This window comes from Sus scrofa, chromosome 1 (assembly GCF_000003025.6).
Source record: "Sus scrofa isolate TJ Tabasco breed Duroc chromosome 1, Sscrofa11.1, whole genome shotgun sequence".
Classification (NCBI taxonomy): Eukaryota; Metazoa; Chordata; class Mammalia; order Artiodactyla; family Suidae; genus Sus; species Sus scrofa.
The window spans coordinates 6,274,717-6,297,505 of NC_010443.5; the positions used below are offsets into that span (position 1 = coordinate 6,274,717).

The 22,789-nt window shown below is 42.8% G+C and overlaps 1 protein-coding gene across 1 annotated transcript in view; it reads left to right on the forward strand.

Moving 5' to 3' along the window:
• The window catches only part of PRKN (parkin RBR E3 ubiquitin protein ligase), a gene marked incomplete at its 5' end in the record, with an annotated part of 1,032,625 nt that overhangs the window by 576,209 nt on the left and 433,627 nt on the right, over positions 1-22,789 (forward strand). Inside the window, 1 exon segment of the mRNA NM_001044603.2 lies at positions 16,437-16,573. Coding sequence (NP_001038068.2) covers positions 16,437-16,573 — 137 coding nt within the window.

The window sequence follows — 22,789 nt, forward strand, 5'->3', positions numbered from 1 at the left end:
AGAGACGGGGAGCATTTGGGGGGATGGAATCTGGATATTTGCTTCCACATCGTGGAAGATCTTTGCAACGGCACCTACAGTGTGTTTCTGTCGTTGTTGCCAAACTCGGAAACGCAGTGTGGTGCTGGGGCACCGGATCCGGCTCGCTGTCATAACCGGAGGGGGTGCTGAAACCGGGCTGCAGGCAGTTTTCCCTAAAAGGGGCGAACCTCCTCCCCCGGCCTCTTCAGGGCACCAGGATTTGCTTCCGTCCTTCCAGCCAGTGGCCTTCTCCTCGCTGTGGGTCCAGCCTCCGCGATGCAGGACAGGGGCCTCGCGGCCCCTTGCCCAGCGGCAGATCTCAGACGCCTGTGCAGGTTGGGGCGGAAGGGCCCTGGGCTCCGCCTCCTCCCCTCGGAGGGCGTGGCAGCTCGTCACCGTGCTGGTGGCTGTCACCCTCAGGTCCAGGTCCACTGCTCCTCTCCCGGCGTGACTCAGACCCAGGTCCTCTGCTCCTGGACCTCCGGGCACGCCCCGGGGAGGCAGGCGGGGCAGAGGCCTGTAATTCTTCCCGAGCCTCTGTGTTCTCAGCCAGGAAGAGCTTTGCTGAGGCTGACCTCTGTGCTCTGGGCGTCCATCCCGTGTGGTGGCTCCTGTCGGCCTTTTCCTGCTGAGCAGCCTTGAGTCACTGGGGCGCAGGGTGGCCTTCAAGCATCTCTCCCCACCTCCACCACCACCACCGCCTGCCCAGCCTCAGTAGGCCCATTCCTGAGACCTGGGCCTGCCCCGCCTCTGGAGTTCAGCTTGTTCTCCTTCCTTTGGGTGAAACAGAAGGGGACAGACGCCTCCTACTCGGGGTGGAGGATGTTGGGGAAGGTGACTTGACCTCTGCTTCATTTATTAACACATCTGTGGTAAGCGCCTGGCACAGGGATGCACGGGTGGCCCGACAGGAATCCCTGCTCTCAGGGGCCTGCATTCTAGTGAGAAGAGGCTGGCAAGCAACAATTTGTTTACTAAGAATTAAACTGCACAGAAGGTCACTGCTCAGCTGGGTCTGAGTCGTGACAAACCGCAAAGTCCCACTGGCATGTGACAACAAGAGGTATTTCTCACGCACCTGGGCTTTCCCTGGCTCTGCTTTGGACAGTGGGCATTTCCAGTCTGCTCTCTGTGTCATCGTCCTTGGACCAGCAGCTGGCCCAGGGGTGTCTTTCTCATGCAAGAGGCAGGAACACAAGAGGGTACATCTATCACCCAGCACTTGTCAGCACTGTTGTTGTGGGAGGGCGGGGTGCCATCCATCCATTCATTTGACAAATATTTTTTTAACTCCTCCTACAAACAGGTGTTCGATAGCGAGAAACCACACGAGTGGCCCTGGCCCTCCCGAGGCTTGTGGAGTTCAGTGGATTAAATAGATAATGCAGAAAAAGCCCTTAGCAGAGAACCTGGCATGGTGGAAGCACCCAACAAAAGTTTAAAAGGAGAGGCTGGACCTAGTGTGTGAACCTCTGGTTAATTAACTTCTGAATCTTCTCAGCTTTAATTCCCAAGTATCTCTGGCACCTCCCACATCAGGACCCCTTTTGAAGATATTGTTGCCCCCCCACCCCCCACCCCTCACACAGCCTCACTGGCTTGGTGGCTCTGACATGGCCCAGGCTAGGTCATTCGTGCCTCCCAGTCCTTGTTCTACACCCGTGGTATGCCAGCACCTGGCACATTGCAGGAGATCAATAAATGCTAGTTGAATGGCTCGTGGAACTATAGTTTTACATTTAATTATGTGCTGTTTTATTAGCAGGCTCTTTTATCTTTTCATTTAGATCCTTGGTGAAGATTATCATCTCAGTTTGTTTAGAAACACCCAGATAATCCCCATTTCCATATGAAGCCCCGGGAAAGGTGTTAATTTTATAACAGCAGTCCCTTAAATTGGGACACGATCTTGAGGTTTCCTAAGAATGGAGAAATATCCGCAAGTGTTCAGTAAACAAGGAAAAGAGCTCAGTTGGAGACGTGCAAATGCCACATTGTCCCGAAGGTGTCCTCCATCTGTCCACGTCTTTCTGCCTGTGCCACTCAGTCCCCAGCACCAGCCTCTCTTCCAGGAAGACAATACAATGCCCACAGGACCCCCTCCCTTTCTTGCCACCTTGTAATCCATTCATTACACGAAGTTGGAGGGATTTTCTTAAATATAAATGACATTATCTCTACTTAATACTTTCTATGGCTTCACATTGCCTCAGTGGATCCTTAACCCACTGAGCGAGACATGGGATCGAACTCTCCTCCTCCTGGATACTAGTTGGGTTTGTTACTGCTGAGCCATGACCGGAATTCCTGGCCGTCACTTTCCATTAGCTCATCAAAGTCGACTTCCCTTTCTTTCTGTCATGTAGGCATCTGCAAGTATTAGGCCCTCTCTGGATGAGACCAGATGGGCTTAAATCAAAAGAAGGGGCCTGAACGAAGGGAAAGGATGTCACAGCCTTGAAAAGCAGCGTGGATGGCTTAGCTTAACACCAGTGGCCGCTGCAGCATTGTTGACCTCGGGCTCTTGGCTGCTCGTCCTCTTTGCCTTCCTGCCTGTCCCTGTTCACTCAAGGTAGTTCATTCATTCAGTCGGACAGTCAGCTGGGGAACCATGTGGAGCACATGAGTTGTTAGCACCTGCCGGCGGCCCTGGGGAGGCAGCCTTGTGTTAATAGAGACAAGTCCTCCCGCCCAAAGCCTTTTCCATAAAGGGCCAGAGAGTAGTTGAGGCTTTGTGGTCCATGCAGTCCTGTCCCAACATCCTATCTCTGCCTTTATAGAGCAAAAGCAGCCATGGGTGGTATGTAAAAAATGGCTACATTTCACTTTATTTACAAAGCAGGCTGCAGGACAGATTGGGCCCCTAGTTGGAGTTTGCTGACCTCCAGTCTAGAGAGAAGGTAGACAATTAAACAAATAACTGACCACGTTAGAGACTCAGGCGAGGTACATGGAGCCAGGAGCACAGCAGAGGGCACCTGCCTGGGAAGCCAGCCCCTTCTGTCTTCTCCTGCTGCCTCCTATCTTCAGCTGACCTTACCAGAAAAAAAAGGAAAAAAAAATGCTTTAAAATTAACTTAACTGCTAACTGTTGAACATTACACAGGATATTTTGTTACCTTTTCTTTTTTTTTTTTTTTTTAATATCCAGACAGCTTTTCTTTTTTTTTTTTTTTTTTTTTGTCTTTTCTAGGGCCGCACCCATGGCATGTGGAGGTTCACAGGCTAGGAGTCGAATTGGAGCTTTTGCCCCGGCCTACACCACAGCCACAGCAACGCCAGATCCGAGCCGCGTCTGCAACTATACCATAGCTCACAGCAACACCAGATCCTTAACCCACTAAGCAAGGCCAGGGATCAAACCTGCAACCTCATGCATGGTTCCTAGTCAGATTCGTTAACCACTGAGCCACGACGGGAACTCCCCAGACAGCTTTTCTGATTTCCCTTCAATATTCCATCCCAGGGCCTTTCTTCCGACGTGTCTTCCAGGAAGTGCGATCTCCAGAAACCCCCAGATCCTTAGCCTTGTAAGCAGCTTGTGTTTTAGTTCGTGTGATGGGAAGCTGGAATTGTCAATGTCTTTTGCACATGGTTTCAAGTAAGATTTCAGTTCTACAAGTTTACAGGAAGGAAGAAATGTCATAATCGTACAGACTGAAGAGTCCATGGTCTGGGTATCCCACAGGTCCTCAGGGAGTGCCAGTGCTACCCTGCCCCTTCCCAGTCCTCATTTACAAAGCTGGGCTCAAGGCCACCTATCGGTACAGCCACTCACACCCCCTCCAGGGTTCTCAGCCCTCCCTTGACCTCTGACATCTTGGGATCACCCCCTCCCTTTGCAGGATTCCTTACCTGGGTTTTATGCATGAATTTGTTTCCATGTGTATTATTACGTTGATTTTTATCATTTTGGGGGAAGTATTCTATCATGCTAGCCACTGTTTTCCTAGCTATGTGTAAAACAAAAGACCTCCAATTAGGAAAATAATGTTATCTCCTATGCTCCCCAAATTCCTAAATGATGGGATATTTTCATGCCCAGTCCGTCCAATGATCCCTCGGGAATTTCAGAAGACCTTCTCATTTTGGGACATTTCATTGCAGAACTGTTGCAGGATGTCTACACTCTTTGATTAGCCAGATTCTTCATTTCAAGCTACTTCCTTCAGAGGACCTGGTTCTTAATGTTTCTCTGATAAAAAGAATGAAAGACTCAGCATTCTACTAGCATTCGTTTATTCACTCATTTTAAGAATCAGCAAAAGACCAGTGAGAAGTCCTCTGTGCAAGGTTTTGTAAGCTAGCAGCAAAAAAAAAAAAAAAAAAAAAGGAAAAAAGTATCATTTTTAAAACCACTCTGTGTCAGTAATAATTTCTTATAAAATACCCCTCATATTCATAGCCACTGGACTGATTCTTAGCACATTAATATATCCTGTCATGAGATTTGGGGATACACTAGAATAATTTCTTTCACAGTGGGAATCTTATCTAAACAAGATCTGTCTTCATCTCTTTCTCAATTTAGCAGGATGCTATTGCAGTGGGTCTGAGCATATCTGCTTCTAGCTGTTTTCACAAAAGAAAAAAAAAAACCAACCCAGCTATGTGCATGAGTTGGGATGTGTTGCAGATGGCCTCTCCAACAGCTAACGGTTGTGCCACCCAACAGCTCTATGCAAATCATGTGACCCAGAAAGTATTTTATGTTAAATCTGGTTTCAGTTTTATTTAGCTATACGCACTGGCAGTCCAAATATGGTGAGCTCGGAGGTTATAACTCGGAAGCGTAATTTTGAGCATCCCTAGGCTTTGGTCTGAAATTAATTGTATTAGTTGGGGAATAGGAAAGAAATGTGATAATTTTTGATGAGATGCATTTTCCTCCCATGGGCCAAATACCCTTGGGAATTTTTCATTTCATTTTGTTACATGCAATGGTTATTTTTAGTATTACTTACTTGCTATTTACAATGATTTATCAGCATCTGTTTAGTTGTAGAAAGACCTTAGAAAGAGAAGTTGGATTCTTGTTGATAAACCAAATCATTGTAATGAATTGCTCCTAAAGAGGGTTGACCTCTTTGCTTTTAAAGATTTAACTTACTTGAAAAGAAAAGAAAGGAAGTTTATTTTTTAATCACAGTATGGGTCATTAAATGGAAATGTTTACAGTCTAAAACTTCTAGAAGTTAATGGTTTATATTTGGGTTCAACCTGTCAATAGTAATTATATTTAGAAATACAATATATAAGCTATGCTAAAGTCAAATACTCTTCTCAAAGATTGATTCCATCTGGAGGGAAGTAACAATCGACTCCCCTCTTGTAACCGTGGCTTCATGTTTTCATTTTGCAGAGCCTGCTTATTGTTCATGGTTCAAAACAACCTAATTCAACTACACTTAAGGTATTATAAAAACCTAAAACATACACTTACATTGCGTGGCTTGTAGAAGCAGCCTCATTACTTTTCAGTTTCATTTTTAATTTCTGGAGAATTCAGAACTTTGAGAGCAGCCAAGGGGATAATATGAAATTATACAATATGATTCCCTAACCTTAACTAATTTTATTCCATTTTAAGTATTTTTACCTGGTTTCTCACTTCCTTCCAGTTTCTCGTCAGGCTAACTCATTCTTGCCTTTTAGCTCTTAGTTTACATCGTTTTCCTTTGTTAGGAAACATCCTCTGCCTGACCTACATCAGATGAAGTGGCCTCTCATTCATTCTCCCAAAGCGCCCCAGACTCATTTATCTCACCATCAAACGGACTTCCAAGAGGACAGGGACTACCTGCCCCCTCCCCAGGTGGAGCAAAAGAACCAGCACATAGGAGCTTCCCAACTCCTACGTGTCGAATTTGAGTTGGGGGACCTGATCTGGGCTCATAGAAGAGAGAGTGAACAATACGACTGTTATGCAACAAAATACTAAGTTGAATAAAAATGGATTCTTTATCAACATAAGCCTTACAGGAAATCAGGAAGTGAGTGGGAGAATCCATGTAGGTAGAGGCTTACTGGTAACAGCTTCTGAAAGAAGGTGGATGGAGCGGAACCTTGACAATTTTTTTTTTTTTAAGATGAATAGAAAGAATCTTATGCATAGAGATAAGAGCATAAAGAAAAAGGTGGTTCACATATGATATCACTTATACGTGGAATCTCAAATATGGCACAGAGGAACCTAGCCATAGAATAGAAACAGTCTCATAGACGGGGAGCAGAGTTGTGGCTGCCGAGGGGGAGGGAGAGGGAGTGCGTTAGACCGGGAGTTTGAGGTTAGAAGATGCAAACTATGACATCTGGAATCGAGAAGCAATGAGGTCCTGCTGTACAGCACAGGGAACTCTATCCAATCACTTGTGAAGAAGATGATAGCTGATGATAGGAGAAAAGCCTGTGTAGAAATATGTAAAACCGGGTCACTTTGCGGTACAGCAGAAATTGACAGAACACTGTAAATCAACTAGAATAAAAAACCGTCAAAGAAAGACAGACGATGAAAGACAGACAGACAGACGTTGTTCAGAAGCTGTGAAGAGGCTGGCCTGAGAGAGACAGAGGCCTTTCAACAGGCAGTACGGAAGACACCTTCCACTGGTGCGTCTTGCCTGTGGAGGGCTCTGAGAGAAGGAAAACTGGGGTCTTCCTACATTGGCATAACTTTGGCCAAGACCTGCCGTGACGGAAGCTACTTTAACGTTGCTGAGACGGGCTCACCCAACTGGCTCAGGGGCCGCAGGTGGGCGTAAGACCGTGACGATTGCATGGCTGCCCATTGTGGTTTCATCCAGAAGGATGAATGTGGAGAATGAGTTTGGAGCATCCAGACTATACCAGCCCTTGAAGACTTGACCTCTTTCCTCTAGAAAGCATTGCACTTTTGCCGCTCTGAATCTTCACTCGACAGTTTTGATAGATTCAGCTTGGTAGACTCAAAAATCAGTATCTATTGAAAAGAAATATGTCCAAAATAGAAAAAGTGGCTGCTATGTGACATTTTCCTATTTCTCTACATGACAATAAAGAGAGCAAGTTAACATATCGACAGGGATCTAGTTAACTTGATAGGGAGCTTTTAAGGAAAGGAAACACTAGGCTTCTCAGCCAAGTGCTCCCAGAGAGCCATTGCTCTGGACACACATGAGGCCAAGGTTTTGTCCCAGTGCAGAAAATACACCCAGGGAACTGCAAGGTATTACATCACGGGCACATAGGTGCATGTTTTGGTAAGTTTTATAACCACAGGATATGTAAATCAGGTTGCGTTCCAGGATTAAAACTGTACATTAACGACAGGAGAGTTTGCAGAGTCCCGATCAGTGGGATCAAACTTTAAAACAAATGCTGAGGTTAGAAATTCTTTTTTTTTTTAACATTTTCTTTTGATTTTTTATTCAGATTCTTATTTTTCCTGTTATAGTTTATTTACATTGTTCTGCCATTTTCTGCTGTGCAGAAAATGACCCAGTCATGCATACACATACATTCTTTTTCTCACATTCTCCTCCGTCATGTTCCATCCCAAGGGACTGCATATAGTTCCCCGTGCTGTACAGCAGGATCTCATTGCTGAGCCACTCCAAACACAATAGTTTACATCTACCAACCCCGGAAACTCGCCAGAATTCAGTGACATCGAATGCCCCAGATGGGATATAGAGTTACTGAATTAGGATCAAATAGGAAAAGGGAATTTTGTCAATTAGAGAAAGAGACAGGGAGTTTCTATTTTCTTAATCATCTTCTCTGTAACCCATTTACTGTATCGTTTCCTAGAATGTTTTATTTAAAGCCTTCATCCATAAGGGAAGCCGCTTAGCTTGTCCAGTGTCTTCCCTCTGCCTGGGGGAAGCCTGAGCTGTCTTGGAACCTCTTCCACTAACCCCAGAGACAGCTTAGGTGGTTTCTAAACTCGTCCCTATGGTAGCACTTTCTACACTGGGCCACTTAACTTCTTGGCCTTCAACCCTGTAGGACCTGAGGTTAAGGACCGTGTCTTGTTCGCTTTTGCCTGGCATCAACAGGACAGGGCCTGGCACCGACAGTGGTTGTACTGGCAGAAGGGATGAAGGAAAGTCACGTAAAAAAGCAAACATAAAGCATGTCCATCCTGGGTGTGTCGTAGATGCCGAAATACCGGGACCCCTGCAAGTATGCGTGTAGAGCCAGAGTCAACATGTGTGTGTGTGTGTGTGTGTGTGTGTGTCAGTCAAAGCGGACTGGATACAGCCTGAGAACACGAGCAGAGGAAGACCTTGGAAGGGGTCGTTAATGGGCTTGTTTGGGATCTGCCAGCGCCTTAATAGGCTTCTGACTTCAAGCTGACTAATGGGCGAATGAACTTACTGCAAGATTTTAACCTGGCTGCTGGAAGGAATTTGGAAGGTCATTCAACTGTTGAAGCTTATTTTAATCTCTAAACTTGAGTCCATCAATTAGTGCCTTGGATCAGGGGCCTCTCCAGTGACCGGACGCCTCACTTGGCTACCTCACATAATGAACCCACACGACACGTGTGCAGAGCGGGATCTCTAGCACGTCTGCAGTCAGGATACTTTGTTGGTAGCGCGTGTGGGCAATTACAAGGTAATGTGGCTACACAGAGAGGAAATGAAAATGTGCTTGGTTTCTGAGATTTCAGCCATTTATTTATTTATTGTTTGTAAGTTCTAAAAGGGATTTAAAGTGACATTGCTGAGGAGATAAAGCCGAGTAATTTAATGGTGTAGCTTTCTCCCCCTAATTATTTTTACCTAATCAAATGCTTTATTAAATTCCCAGGAGTCATAGTTGTTGATGTACAGAGAGTCTGAAGGGAGCTTTGAAAGTTTGCCAACTGGGGCGTAACATCTGCTGTTACTACTGACCAACGAAATATTGTAAAAACAGCGTGTGAATTTTCAAGGGTCCAGTGTTGGCTAAATTTAAGTGCTAACTTTCTCCCTCCAGCCGGGAAATTGTATTTTTTAATCTCTTTGATGATTTTATACTTATCGTTTTTTATTCTAATTTTCATTGCTTTTCATTGTGTTTCAAGATCCCACTATTCCTAGCTATACGTTTCTATTTAATTTTGCTTTTTGCTGGGGTAAATGAAGAAAGCAGCTGCACTGCCTAACTCAGCATCCCCCTTCCATGCTCTGTACCTTACGACTCCATCCCTTCTCTTGACCTGGCGTGTTTTCTCGGTCTCCAGGCACTGGAATCTTGGTCCTCCTTCTCATGCCACCACTTCCATGAATTCTTTTCCGATCCGTTATCTTAATATGAGCCTGTATTAGTTACATATTGCTGCACACACACTCACGAAGTAGATCCCAGGAGTCCGCATTGTGGCTCAGCAGTAAAGAACCTGACTAGTATCCATGAGGATGTGGATTTGATCCCCGGCCTCGCTCAGTGGGTTAAGGATCCGGCGTTTCCATGAGCTGCGGTGTAGGTTGCAGACAAGGCTCAAATCCAGCATTGCTGTGGCATTGGCAGCTGCAGCTCCAATCTGACCTCTAGCCTGGGAACTTCCACATGCTGCAAGTATGGCCCTAAAAGGCAAAAAGCCAAAAAAAAAAAAAAAAAAGTATATCCCAAAACTTAGTGGCTTAAGACAGCACTAAGTGTGATCTTGCCCAGTTTCAGTGGGCAGGGAGTTTGGGAGCAACTGGGCTGGGTGGTTCTTGCTCAGAGTATCCCATGCAGTTATAGTCAAGATGCCAGCCAGGTCTGTAGCCACCTAAGGACTTGTCGTAGGCTGGAGAATCTGCTTCGGAGATGGTTAACTTAGGTGACTGCCAAGTCAGTGCTGGCCATTGGCAAGTCCTTCCTTGCCGTGTGGACTTCTCCGAAGACTGCTTGAGTGTCCTCGCAACATGGCCGTTCACTTGGTCACGTTTTTCAGAACAGGCGACCCAGGAGAGAGCACAGGCAGCTGTGGTGTCTCTTCTGATCTGGTCTTGGAGTCGCACATTGGTATTCCCGCATCTCCCTGTGGATGAAGCAGGTCAACTCCCACAGTGTGGAAGGAAACTACGCAAAAGCAGAAAGACCAGAGGGCGGGCTCGTTGGGGAACATCTTGGAGGCCACATAGAAATCCCTACGACTCTAGCATAACTTAACATACTCTGCCCTGTGCTACAATTATGTGCGTCCTTGCCTACCCACTCCAGCGGGTTTTTATTTACTTTGGAGTTGAGCCTGGCTTCCTTAGCTGTACAGATCTTGAAATATTTGGCACATTGTATTCAGTATATGTCAGATTCAGTTGAGAAGCTGCAGCCATAGCCCCTCTCTTAATAGGTATAAATGAAGATATGTGTGTGGGAAAGAATCAGACAGAGAAATAGAATGATTTTGGCAGAGAGAAGGAGTGTTAGGAGAGCAAATGCATGTGTGTGTGTGTGAGAGAGAGAGAGAGAGAGAGAGAGAGAGAGAACAAATGAGGTAGAGAGCAAATTAAACTGCCTGTTTTTTCAGATAAATATGAAAAATCGATACCATTTTGTGGATACTAGAGAACTAATTTTATAAGAGTTTAAATGTTCATACTACAATGGAAAAATATTCTTTGTGTCATGTGTGTAAATAACTCGCCATTTTGTTTTTTACTAAGACTCCTTCAATTATGCCTACTACTTTGTGAATAAGAGGTCTCTGGATCACTCCTGTAATAAAAGCAGGGAATTCATTCCACACAAATGACTGTTCAATGACGTCAAGTACAGCATTTGTAATTCCTTTTACATATGATGGAGAACTTTATTTAACCTTTGATTAACTAACTGCTCTCTATATAACCTGCCTCACTGGGGTAAAATCATTTTCTAGATTGGTCAATTAACATTTATGTCCAGTTGAAGCAAAGGGCACAGAGGAATGTCAGAAAGAAAAAGGACCCCTGAGAAGACAGGTCTGGCAGGTCCTCCTCAGAAATGTCACTCTTAGCCATCTTCCATTTCCATTTCTAGAACCACCAGCACCCCAAAGTCCAGACCCTTAGTGACTCATACGTGACGCATGCACATGACCTCCAAAGACTTGTCACGACTCACTTCTTTCCCTCCAAACTTTCCTCGGAATTACACTTACTGAGCTATCTCTCCCTCCCAGGCTTAAGGGTCTCCAGCGAACCCCGTGACCTAGACGTTTTCTGCCAGGTTTGTGTCCTAGAATCCCCCCCACCGCCGCCCCCGCCACAGTCCCTGACCAGAGTCTGCTCTGTGTCCAACTCTTTCCTTCTCCCCTTCTCACTCTTTTCCTGATACATCCTCTCAATCAGCCCAACTGAATACTTCCTGTTCCAAAAATGCTTCTCTCTGTCTAGGTTTCCTCGCTTGCCCAGACACCGTGTTTCTCTCCAGCGGCCCAATGTCAAGGCTCCCATTCCTTCAAAGTCAGCTCAGGTCCCTAGTGGAGCCAAGCTGCCTCCGACTTCGCTCCTCTCCTAACTTCTGTGGCGCCGGAGTTGGTGACCACATATATTTCCTGGTAATACTTGTTCCACACACACGTTGTGCCCCCAGCAGTGCCTTGGGATTGTGTGTGTGCGTGTTTCCCAGCACTTAAACCAATTTTGACCATAAAGTATTTGTTCATTCACTCAGTGCCACATTCCACATGTATTTATTAAGTGCCAACTTTAGCCAAGTAGGTGCTGAATAAGCACTTGAGTGAAAAAGGTATGAATGGGAGCAGAGAGATTATAAAGTGAAAACATTCCATTCATTTGTCCCCTGGTACAATCCGTAACTATTGACAATGTAACTATGGTGTGCTCTGTACTGTATACGGTTAGGTGTGGGTCTCCAAAGGGTTCAACAAGAATGGCCTCTGTCTTTTCATGACGTTTCATTTTAATGTGGGCAGTGTGCACTTTGAATAAAAGTGAAAGTATAGCCGAAGCACACTGAGGACAGACCTTATGGATAAAAGGTAAAGAGAAAGGGAAGAATCAGTGACGAATCGGGCTCTGGAGAAAGTTCCTTGGGGGTCCTCAGTCATCAACTAGACCTTGAAATTTGGCATTGTGATTTGAACATAAATATATTGGAATGCATTGTACTACAGAAATGCATGACACGGAGCATGAGTCTAGGAGTAAAGGAATTAGACATAAGCTAGGATATAGGAAGGAGCACGACCACAGAGTGACTGGTGATGGAGAGAGGAGCGTGATGAATAGGAGAGTCAGGGTGTTATTTTAGGAGAATGAAATGGAAAACAATGCACGTGAAGTTCCTAGCAAGGTCCCTCATGCAAAGTCGATGTTCATAAATACTAGTATTTCTCCCTTTCCTCTTTTATCTAGCACTTGGGGAATTAATTGTATAGTCCCTCTGGCTATGAAAACCAAAAAACAAACAAAAAAAAAACCTTTCAATGGGTGTCATGTGTGTCACTCACCTAACATTTTGTAAATACTAAGAATATTCTCAAGAGATGAACAGTCTTACCTCATAACCATTCCAGTTATTGTATTTGACATCTCTGCTTGCTCAATCTTTATATCTTCTATTTCTTTGTTCATTGTTTCTTGTAATTTATCAGTCTCTGCCTCCAGTTTATTTCCAAGATCCTGAGTCATCTTCACTAGCATGAGTCTAAAGGCTTTTTCATGGAGGTTGGGAATCTCCAGATCACTTAGCCGGTTTTCTGGAGTTTTTTCTTGCTCCTTTATCTGAGTCATAATTCTCGGCCTTTTCATTTTCTGTAGATTTTTGGTGTGGTCTCCTTTTTGCAGACAATAGAGTTGTAGCCTCTCTTGCTTCTGATGTCTGCCTCTCTGTGGCTGAAGTTGGTTCAGGGGCTTGCTGCAGGCTTCCTGATGAGAGGGACTGGTGCCTGCCCCCTGGTAGGTGGAGCTGATTCTTATCCTCCGGTGGGTGGGCCTTTGTCTCTGGGTGAGATTAGAGTCTTTAGGCAGCCTGGGTGATGATGGTGGGGCCAGATTTTTCCATCATGGCCACTTCTAGAGGAGCACAAGCTGATGACCATTCCCAAGACCTTCGCCTCCAATGACCTTCCCCCACAGTGAGCCACAGTCACCCCCTGTTTTCCCAGGAGATCCTCCGGGAACCACAGGCAGGTCTGACCCAGATTCCTATGGAGTCTCTGCGTTGCCCTGGGACCCAGTGCACATGAAAGCCTGTGTGGGCCTTTCAAGAATGGGGTCTCCATTTCCCCCAGTCCCGTGGAGCTCCTGCGCACAAGCCCCACTGGCCTTCAACGTCAAATGCTCCGGGGGTTCCTCTTCCCAATGCCAGATGCCCAAGCCTGGGAACCTGATGCGAGGATCAGAACTCTCCCTCCCCCGGGTTAGCCTCTGTGGTATGGTTACCTTCCAGTCTGTGGGCTGCCCACCTGGAAGGTATGGGGTTTGCTTGTGTTGTGTAATCACCCCTCCTACCGTCTGGATGCAGCCTCCTCTTTGTCTATTGGAATAGGGTATCTTTTTTAGTGGTTTCCAGTCTATTTTGTTGAAGATTGCCCAGCAGTTGGTTGTAATTTATTTGTTTTCATGAGAGAAGGTGAGCTCCAGTCCCCGTCTCTTTACCTCATAACCATATCAAGAAATCCAACTGATAATTCTATGTGAAATATGTGCATTTGCTATCTCTGCCTTTATATATCATGATCTATGCCTCTATCAACATACATGTATTCTATCTCTCTATGTATAAATATGCACATATAGTATATATGCATATATGCATAGGTATATAAGTATAATAAATATACATCCCAAAGTGTTTCAAGTCTTGGTCGCCATACACTTCTTAAGCCCTAACTGCTGCCCTGTCCATCTGTCACTAAATTTGCCTGGGGCATTTCAAGAGATGTCCCATGGAACCACCTAGATGCCATATGAATTCTTCCCTTCCCAGCAGCTCCGGCTCTTCCCGATACTTAGGGTCAATTACCCCGGCAGTGTGGTCAATTTCCCTTCCTGCCTGTGTTCCAGTTTGAGGAGGCTGAACTGAAGTGGTGCCACAGCAGCTTGGTTTCCACTAGGGCTCCTCCTGTCTCCCCAGAAGGACGTGCCTCACTCTGTGGGAACCAGAGCCTCTGGTCCCAGAGAGCCTGTGATGACCTTGTACCTCATTCTTAGTCGGGGGAGCACATGATGACTCTTAGCTGTGTCCTTCCATCCAATCATTAGACCTCTAAACCCTTCCCTCATGTGGCTGACCCCTGAATCTGCAAGGAGTTTATCACACACCATGGACTCCAATATAGTTACCATTTCTGGCTAATCTGTTCCAAATAGCAGGATGTGATCAATAAAGCAGATCAATTCATGTTCTCTGAATTGTTTAGATGGTCTAAGTTCTTTTACCATATTTTAACTGAAGGGCCAACTATAAATGTTGTCCAGACACATGAAAGACAACGCTTTCTAGCCTTCATTTTAATAGGGATGGAAAGGAACCCATTTGCTAAATCTGTGGCTACGCGCCATGTGTCTTCACATCTCTCTGAGACACTGTCACGGGGTCCACAGTCCATGGTCACCACTTTGGCTTTTATATAAGTTTCTTTTATTTCTTCTACAGGGTAATTGCTAAGCTTTCTTTTTAACCTTGTTATATATAGCAACATTTTTATAAATGTTCTCATAGTTTCTCCGGTGTTTCTATGTGTTGATAGCGGATTAAAGGTCTATAGAGGCTGAGTCACCATGTTGCCAAAATCAGAATGAAGAACATTTGTCACAGAACTTAGCTCCAAGAGAAGACGGTAAAATGCAGCGGCTCCACAGGTCACAGAGAGGGACTGGGTGTGTGTGCGCTTGTCTGACTCACCCGATAGAAATAGGAAGGCGTTGCATTTTATCGTCTTCAAAGGGGATGTGAGAAGGGAAGAGGCTGAAAGTTCAGAAAACAGTCAACACCTAATGGAAAAAGGCCCTGGGAACGGAAATGGCCCTGAAAGGACATCGGAAGGTTCAGAGACGGGAAACGGAAGCACATAAAAACCTCAGGGATACTCTTCACTCAGGCTGAGTTAACCATCGCCCTGTACATCAAGACATTAAAACACCAAGATTTTTTTCCCTTTTCATTTTGTATTATATATTGCTTTGAAATTATGTGGGAAAACAGAATTTGAAAATCTTTTAATTGTTAAGAAATTATCTTACTACTAATATTAGTTTTTGATATCAGTTTTTCTACAGAAAGGACTCGTATCTGATGAGGATTAGGTATGAAATGAAAAATGTTTCGTGTTTGGTTACCATTTCATAGAATATAGGCTTATCCATCTAAGATCCAAAGACTTTGTTACCATTAAAATCAGCTGGGGGCTGATCTGAAATTAATATATTCATTTTGTCTCCTTTTTGTTACAAATGCGTGTGGTTCATTTACTAGCAAAATGGCCTGGTTATCCAGGAGGTATTTTTTTTTTCTATGAAGTGTTTTAAAGAAGTCCAGAATTTTTAGTACTTAAATATTCATTTATTTATTAGTAATCCCCTTAGTTCAAGAAATTAAATATTTGGGTGGGATTGGGGTAGCACAATAGACAAAATCTTGTAGAAGGATCTCTGTTAGATGATCTTTTATTTCTAAATTCTAGGTTTTTGTTTGTTTGTTTGTTTGTTTGTTAGGGCTGCACCTGCGGCATATGGAGGTTTCAAGGCTAAGGGTCAAATCGGAGCTATAGCCGCCCGCCTACACCACAGCCACAGCAACGCAGGATCCAAGCCACGTCTGCGACCTACACCACAGCTCACAGCAACGCCAGATCCTTAACCTACTGAGCGAGGCCAGGGATGGAACCCACAACCCCATGGTTCCTAGTCAGATTGCGCCACAACGGGAACTCCTAAATTCTGTTTTTCTAATTTCCAGTGAAATATGAAAGAATGCTTAACATACTTTGTGATAATTCAGCTTTTGACTTTGGGGAAGTTCAGATTCTATACATTATTATAATTATATTTAAGGAACATCTATTTAAGACTGTACAATGCCCAGTGCTATGAGAATATCAGTGTAAAGAGACACAGTGGCTACTTTCAATCTACGAGAAGAAGAGAAACCTCAACACTATGATGTGATAATGGGCCCGTAGAAATAGACGTAAGGGGATGAAATGATTATGTGGTTTATCACTGGGAATTTGGAGCAAGGAAGGCTTCTAGAAAGAGCTTGTATCCGAGCTTGGGTTTAAAGAGCTGATTGGTACATAGGGTCACCTGAAAATGTATAACAGTAAGAAAATCAGTCTTGTTTATGGATCACAGGCTGTTTCCAGAGGTAGCGTCGACATATATAAGCTCCGTGTTTAGCAGCACAGATCTTTATACAGAGTGCGCCCTGAGCAAGCCCGCAGGATTCCAGGAAGTGTTCTCCACCACATGTTGCCTTTCCAGCCTTAGAGGAAATGTGTTTCTTTACCTACGCAGGAGCCCCATCCTGGTTTTCCAGTGCAACTGCCGCCACGTGATTTGCCTGGACTGTTTCCACCTGTACTGTGTGACGAGGCTCAATGACCGGCAGTTCGTCCATGACCCGCAGCTTGGCTACTCTCTGCCTTGTGTGGGTAAGTCTCCCACGTGCGCCGCCGTTTCGAATTCTGATTAAGAAAGAGAACAACTACTGATATAAAACTATCTTAGATATGCCCAGTCCCTACTGAGGGGTGGAAAACTCAGATATCTATTTAATCATTGCTGGGCAAGACAATGCATGTTGGGATCACAAACAGTATAAAACACTAGGGTTTGAAGGAGCTCTGTTGAACTAGAAAATGTATAAGCTACATAAAGGCATCAAAAAGAAATTTAAAATATTATTCAGCCAACATACACAAAGTATGTCTATCTATTCATCCAGAAAACTATGGATTAGTACCTGGATTCAGAGCAGCCCTATCCAATTTTTAATGGTACACCCCTGTTGCTCAAAATTTTGAACATATACACAATATATATGAGAGAAGATAAATTAAAAAGAAAGAAGAATGCTATAAAGCTGAAATGTCTAATGTTTAAATAACGTTTTATGTTTTTCAGTGTTAGGGAAGTCTTTACTTGCACTATTATTATCAGATGTATTTTTATTGAGATGAAATTCACATAATATACAATTAACCATTTTAAAGTGTACAATTCAGTGGTATTTTGTGCATTTATGTTGCTATGCAATGACAAAACCTTTTTGTCCCTGAAGAATAATACTGCGTATCCATTAAGTAATCAGTTCCAATTCTCCTTTGACCCCACCCCTGGCAGCGTGGGGTTTGTCTCCATGGACTTGCCTATTCTAGATAGTCTATGTAAAAGAAATCATAAAATATGTGACCTTTTATGTCTGCCTTTATTTGCTTAGGGTGTTTTTGACATTCATCCAAGTTGTGGCATTTGTCAGTACTTTGCCATTTTTCTAGCTGAATAATAGGCTATTACATGGACACACCCTAATTGTTTATCCATTCATTCATCGATGGGTATTTGCACTAGTTCCACCTTTTTGGCTGGTTGGAATGATGCTGCTGTAAGCATTCGTATATTTGTTTCCGTGTGGATATTTGTTTTCATTTCTCTTGGATACATATGAAGTGCAGTTGTTGGATCATATGGTAATTCTATGTTTAACCTTTTGGGGAATCACCAAATTATCTCCATAGTTGCTTCATCATTTTACATTCCCATCAACAACTGACAAGGATTCTTAGTTTTCCACATCCTTGCCAATGCTCGATATTTGTTTATTAAGTAGCCATCTTATTAAGGATGAAATAGCATTTCATTGTGGTTTTGATTTGCATTTTCTTAATGACCAATGATGTTGACTTTCTTTTCATAGTCTCGTCCACCGTTTGTATATATTCTTTAGAGAAATATCTATTCAAGCCCTTTGCGCACTTTTAACTGGGTTGTTTTTCTGTTGTCGAGATTTAATTGAGTTATTTCTTCCTCTTTATTTTTTTCTATTTCTACTAGACGTTTACCGTTATATGATTTGTAAACATTTCTCCCATTCTACAAGTTGTCTTTTCACATTCTCTGCAATGTCCTTTGATACACAAAAGTTTTTAATTTTGATGAAGTCCAATTTATCTATTTTTTCCTTTTGTTGCTCATGCTTTCAATGTCAAATCTAAGGATCCATTGCCAAATCTGAGGTCATGTAAAGTTATCCCTATGTTTTTTCCTAATAGCTTAATTCATGTTTAGGTCACTGATCCACTTTGAGTTAATTTCTGTATATATGGCATGAGGTGGGCGCTCTGGTTCCTTTAACAGTAGGAAATGGTATTCAGAAGTCACAGTCCTGGTGCGTGATGTGTCATTGTCACTAGGTTGGTCACTGCTTCTAAGGTTAGTTGCAAGAGCTATGAAACCTGCCTTTTTTAAAAAGGTAAAAACCACAATATTTATACTGACATTTCCAATTCATATTCAAGGCTATGGAGTTTTTACTTAGAGTAATTAATCTCATAACTGCCATTGCCGCTTCTCTTAGCAAAAAAACTTATTGTTGAGTGATATTAACATAATTACTCATTTGTCTTATTTCACAATACACAGACAATAGTATCCGTATTAGAATATCAATACCATCACCAAAGTATGACTGCTGAAAACAGTGTTAAGATTTTTACCATTTGTTTTACCATTAAAGTATATCCTGCAGGGAAACGGAGTCATGTGCCGGTTACTGTATAGTTATGTCACCAATTGCATACATATTTTATATTCTAATTGCTTTTCAAATCTATTGTTTTTATAATTGTGAAAAATATTAACAGGATTCCAAAGTCAAATCTGTGAAACCAGTTATATTCAAAGCAATAGAGCTTTTATTTCCAGTCTCTTCAATACTCCTTTTCTCCCATATAGGTAAGACTTTATTTGAAAAATCTCCCATTTTAAAAAACGTAAACAAATTATAGACGATGCAGTATTGATGGAGATTTGCATCATTCCCTTAAGTAAGAAGTAGAATACTGTGCGTATTTTTCTCCAGCTTGCTTTTTATTTATTCTACATTATATTTTCTGGAGCTTGTGCCCTAGTAATATATGGATATTTTCTCCATTAAAAAATTAGCATCATTGAATTCCATTATGTGGATATACTTTTCCCTTATTGGTTAATACTTGGTTTTCATTTTTTTATTACAAGCAGTGGTACAACTACTAGACTTGTATTCGCACATCTTTTCATAGTTCTGTGAGGGTATCATTGAGATAAATTCCTAGAAGTGGGGTTATATCAAAGGGAAATATGTATTTATTTTTACTAATTGTTTCCAAAGCCCCCTCCCAACAGTCCTGCCATCTTTCACTTGTAAAAGTAGCAGGCTCTCTGCTGCCTCACCCACAGACTAACTGCAAAGCTTTAAGACTGTTTTTCTAATCTTATATTTGAAAAATGGTATTTCCACTTATATTTTTTTCCTTTTTTGAACAAGGTTGGGTATCTTTTCATAAGTTTAAGATCCTTTTACACTTCTTTTTCTCCATCATTTGAAAAACATCACCTTTTGGGGAGCTCCCATTGTGGCTCAGCAGAAACGAATCTGACTAGCATCCAGGAGGGCGTAGGTTCGATCCCTGGCCTCGCTCAGTGTGTTAAGGATGCGGCATTGTGGTGAGCTGTGGTCAGATCTGGTGTGGCTGTGGTATAGGCCGGCAGCTGCAGCTCCCATTTGGCCCGTAGCCTGGGAACCTCCATATGCCACAGTTGCGGCTCTGAAAACACTAAATAAATAAATAAATACATCACCTTTTCCTCAATGGGTAGGTGGAGCAAATACATTGTATAAATTTTTCTTCAAAAGTGCGTTCTATCTAGCTCACATTTGACAGTTTGACCATTCCTCACAGTCTCGGGAAAGGTTAAAAATGTTCGATCACTTATATTTTTATAAAGATGTGTAAACTGGCTTTAATTTGGCTAGTTCCTTACACCACAAGAACGAACTAACAGCCACTATGTGAAACAGAAGATTTGCATGGTCAAGAGCTATCTCACTGAAGTGCATTATATGGATTCTCCTACAGTTTAGTGGCCTTTTAAATACCATTTAATGTTTTTTACGCTAACGGTGCTGATGGCATCCTGAGAACCTGATACCCTCCGGAGTTCCAGTTTAACAGTGGATGGGCAGGGAATAAATGCATTTTAAATATGCTACTTTGTTTTCTTTGGAATCCTTTCAGTTATTTTAGGTGACTGTACCTACTTCATTACTGGTTATTGACAAATAATAGTCCATAAAATCTTGCTTTCATTTTTTTAAAATGCCACTTACTATGGAGAAAAATATCTTCTCTGCCACCTCTTTAATGTTTAACAAGAGGCAGAAAGCTACGTGTTTGTGTATTTGGTTATTAAAAGAGACTGTAGCAAATAACCACAGGCTGAGACAGGTTAGAAACAGCAGACCCGTCAGTCACCTGAGCGCTAGCCCTTCGACACTGCATCATTCATGCCACTAATTGCTTCCTCCTATCCTCAGCAATATTTTAATATGTATCTTCAAAAGTATTCACGCGTAACAAAATACAGCGCAGCTTGTCACAGTGCCGTTTGTCATGTATTATTTTAGCCTTCTTTTTTTTATCCTAACTTCAAATTACGTTTCACATATCATGTGAAAAAAGATTTTCGAATGTTATTCTAGTTTTTTGCTGTTGTCAAAAGTGAACCGGATTGGCTTGAATGCTTGCTCAGCCCAGACATTCTTTTCGTTTATCGCTTGCTTAGTTTTCGCACGTCCTGCTGAGCGCAATGGCCTCACACCTTCCTCGGGTTGTATCTTGGGGCCCATCATGCCCACAGGGTGAGGTGGACTGTACCTCTCAAGGTCAAGGACCCCTGTCTACTCTTTGGGCTTGTGCTTACTGGGTTAGCACCATCTTTAATTAATGGCATCTTTGTGGGAAACTTGAATGTTTTTCAGTCACTTATGTATTTTAACAGAGCTGGTTAATAGGAGAGAATGTCTTCCTGATTCTTTTTTCCAAGCACATGGCATCTTCTGCAAAAAGGAACCGCCAGGAGAGGCCCCCCTCTGTAGGAGTCTGTGTGCGGGACTTCCCTGTCTCCTCAGGATGCTCCCTTTACAATTCATGACACATGGTTATCTGACCGGCAAACCAGCATATGAGAAGAATCAGTATCTGCCTGTGCGTTCTCAGTGAAGCTTAATTGATTTCACATAATACATGTGTAAGCCTTAATATTACCCTCCCCCATCCACCAATGAATCATTTATGGGTGTACACAGAACACGCAGGAAGCCAAGTTCAAACGCTGGCTCTGAGACTCCCTACCTTTGTAATGCAGGACACGTCACCTGACCTCAATGTGCCTCGGTTTCGCTTTAAGGTAAAATGGGAATAATACAACAGCACCTATCACATATGTTGGTATGTGGATGAGTTAAAATAATGCCACCTAAAGCACCTTGAGGTTAAGTGCTGAAGATAATGAGTGCACAATGAATACCAACTTTTGTTATTTCAATTGTTACATAAGCATATATTCCCAGAATATAGAATGCACTTGTGCAGAGGTATGTATATTAATAGAGGAACATGTATTTAGAAGTCTTTAAAGGTAGGTTGGTGTTTCCTGCAACTCAATGCACAAAGCACCCGATTATCAAGCATCATTCACCTATCCAGGTAGCTGGCCCTCTTTTCCCCTTGGTTTTCTTCACTTTGCCTTTGACTCATAGAGCACAGAAGCAGACACAGAAAGTAGGAATTTAGCAGAAATAGAAAATCAAAGCTTTTCGAACTATAGGTAGAAACAGCAGACTACCAGAAACAAGAATTGATTGACTGCCATATCATTTCCATGGTAGTTTTGTTCCTCAGTGGAACTAATGAAAAGGTTATATGACTTAATAACACCTGTGAATCTTATAAATAAAATGTAATATGATGAAAAGCAAAAATGATGGTAAATTCCATAAAGGCACTAAGAATGTATTGAAAGGCAGCTTTGTGGGACCTGAAGTATTCCAGCAAGACTCAAAATCTTAATTCAAAATTAGTTTGAATTAAAGCAAGGGGCATTTATTTCTCAAGCCATCACTTCCTTTCAAGGACGAAGTCCACGTCTACCCACGAGCCATGGATACTCTTGCAGTGAAACCCACAGCTCGAATCCACTCCTTCGCTTTTCTAACCACAGGGTTTGCATGAAGCTATAAATGGGAGACCCACTGGTAAAGAAATCTTGGGATGGGCTTGGTGGTAGCATTCCTACTTCGGCCTAGGCCAAAGGACATTCTGATGCTCACAAACTAGAGAGGGTTATTCTGCTAGGCTATTGGGGGGACATGTCTATTCAAGATGGTTCTTGCTCACTGTGTGATAAATGCAGCTATTTAATCTTCACACTTCTCCACATCCATACAAAACAGTACTTACCTCAAAATCCATTATTTATCACCTCCAGAGCCCAGGAAGCAAACCATTCATTAGTGTTTGAATAGTGACATTATGAGAAAGAAAAAAGAAAAAAGCCTGAGATCAGTTTTCTGGGACAATTAAATATATATCAAAAAAAGAGACTAAGTAGAATTAGCCCTTTTTTTTTCAAATTACACTGGCTCCACAGAAGCCACAAAAGAGCTAGATATAGCATGTATTTCTATTGCTGTATGACTCCCATACCAAATTTCTTGCTGTGTCCGTAAAAATTCACCATTTCTATATAAATGTCCAATACCTCTTACCCCCAAAACATAAGATGCTCTCTTTTCCAAACCTAGTCTTTCAGATCTCTTTCAACCC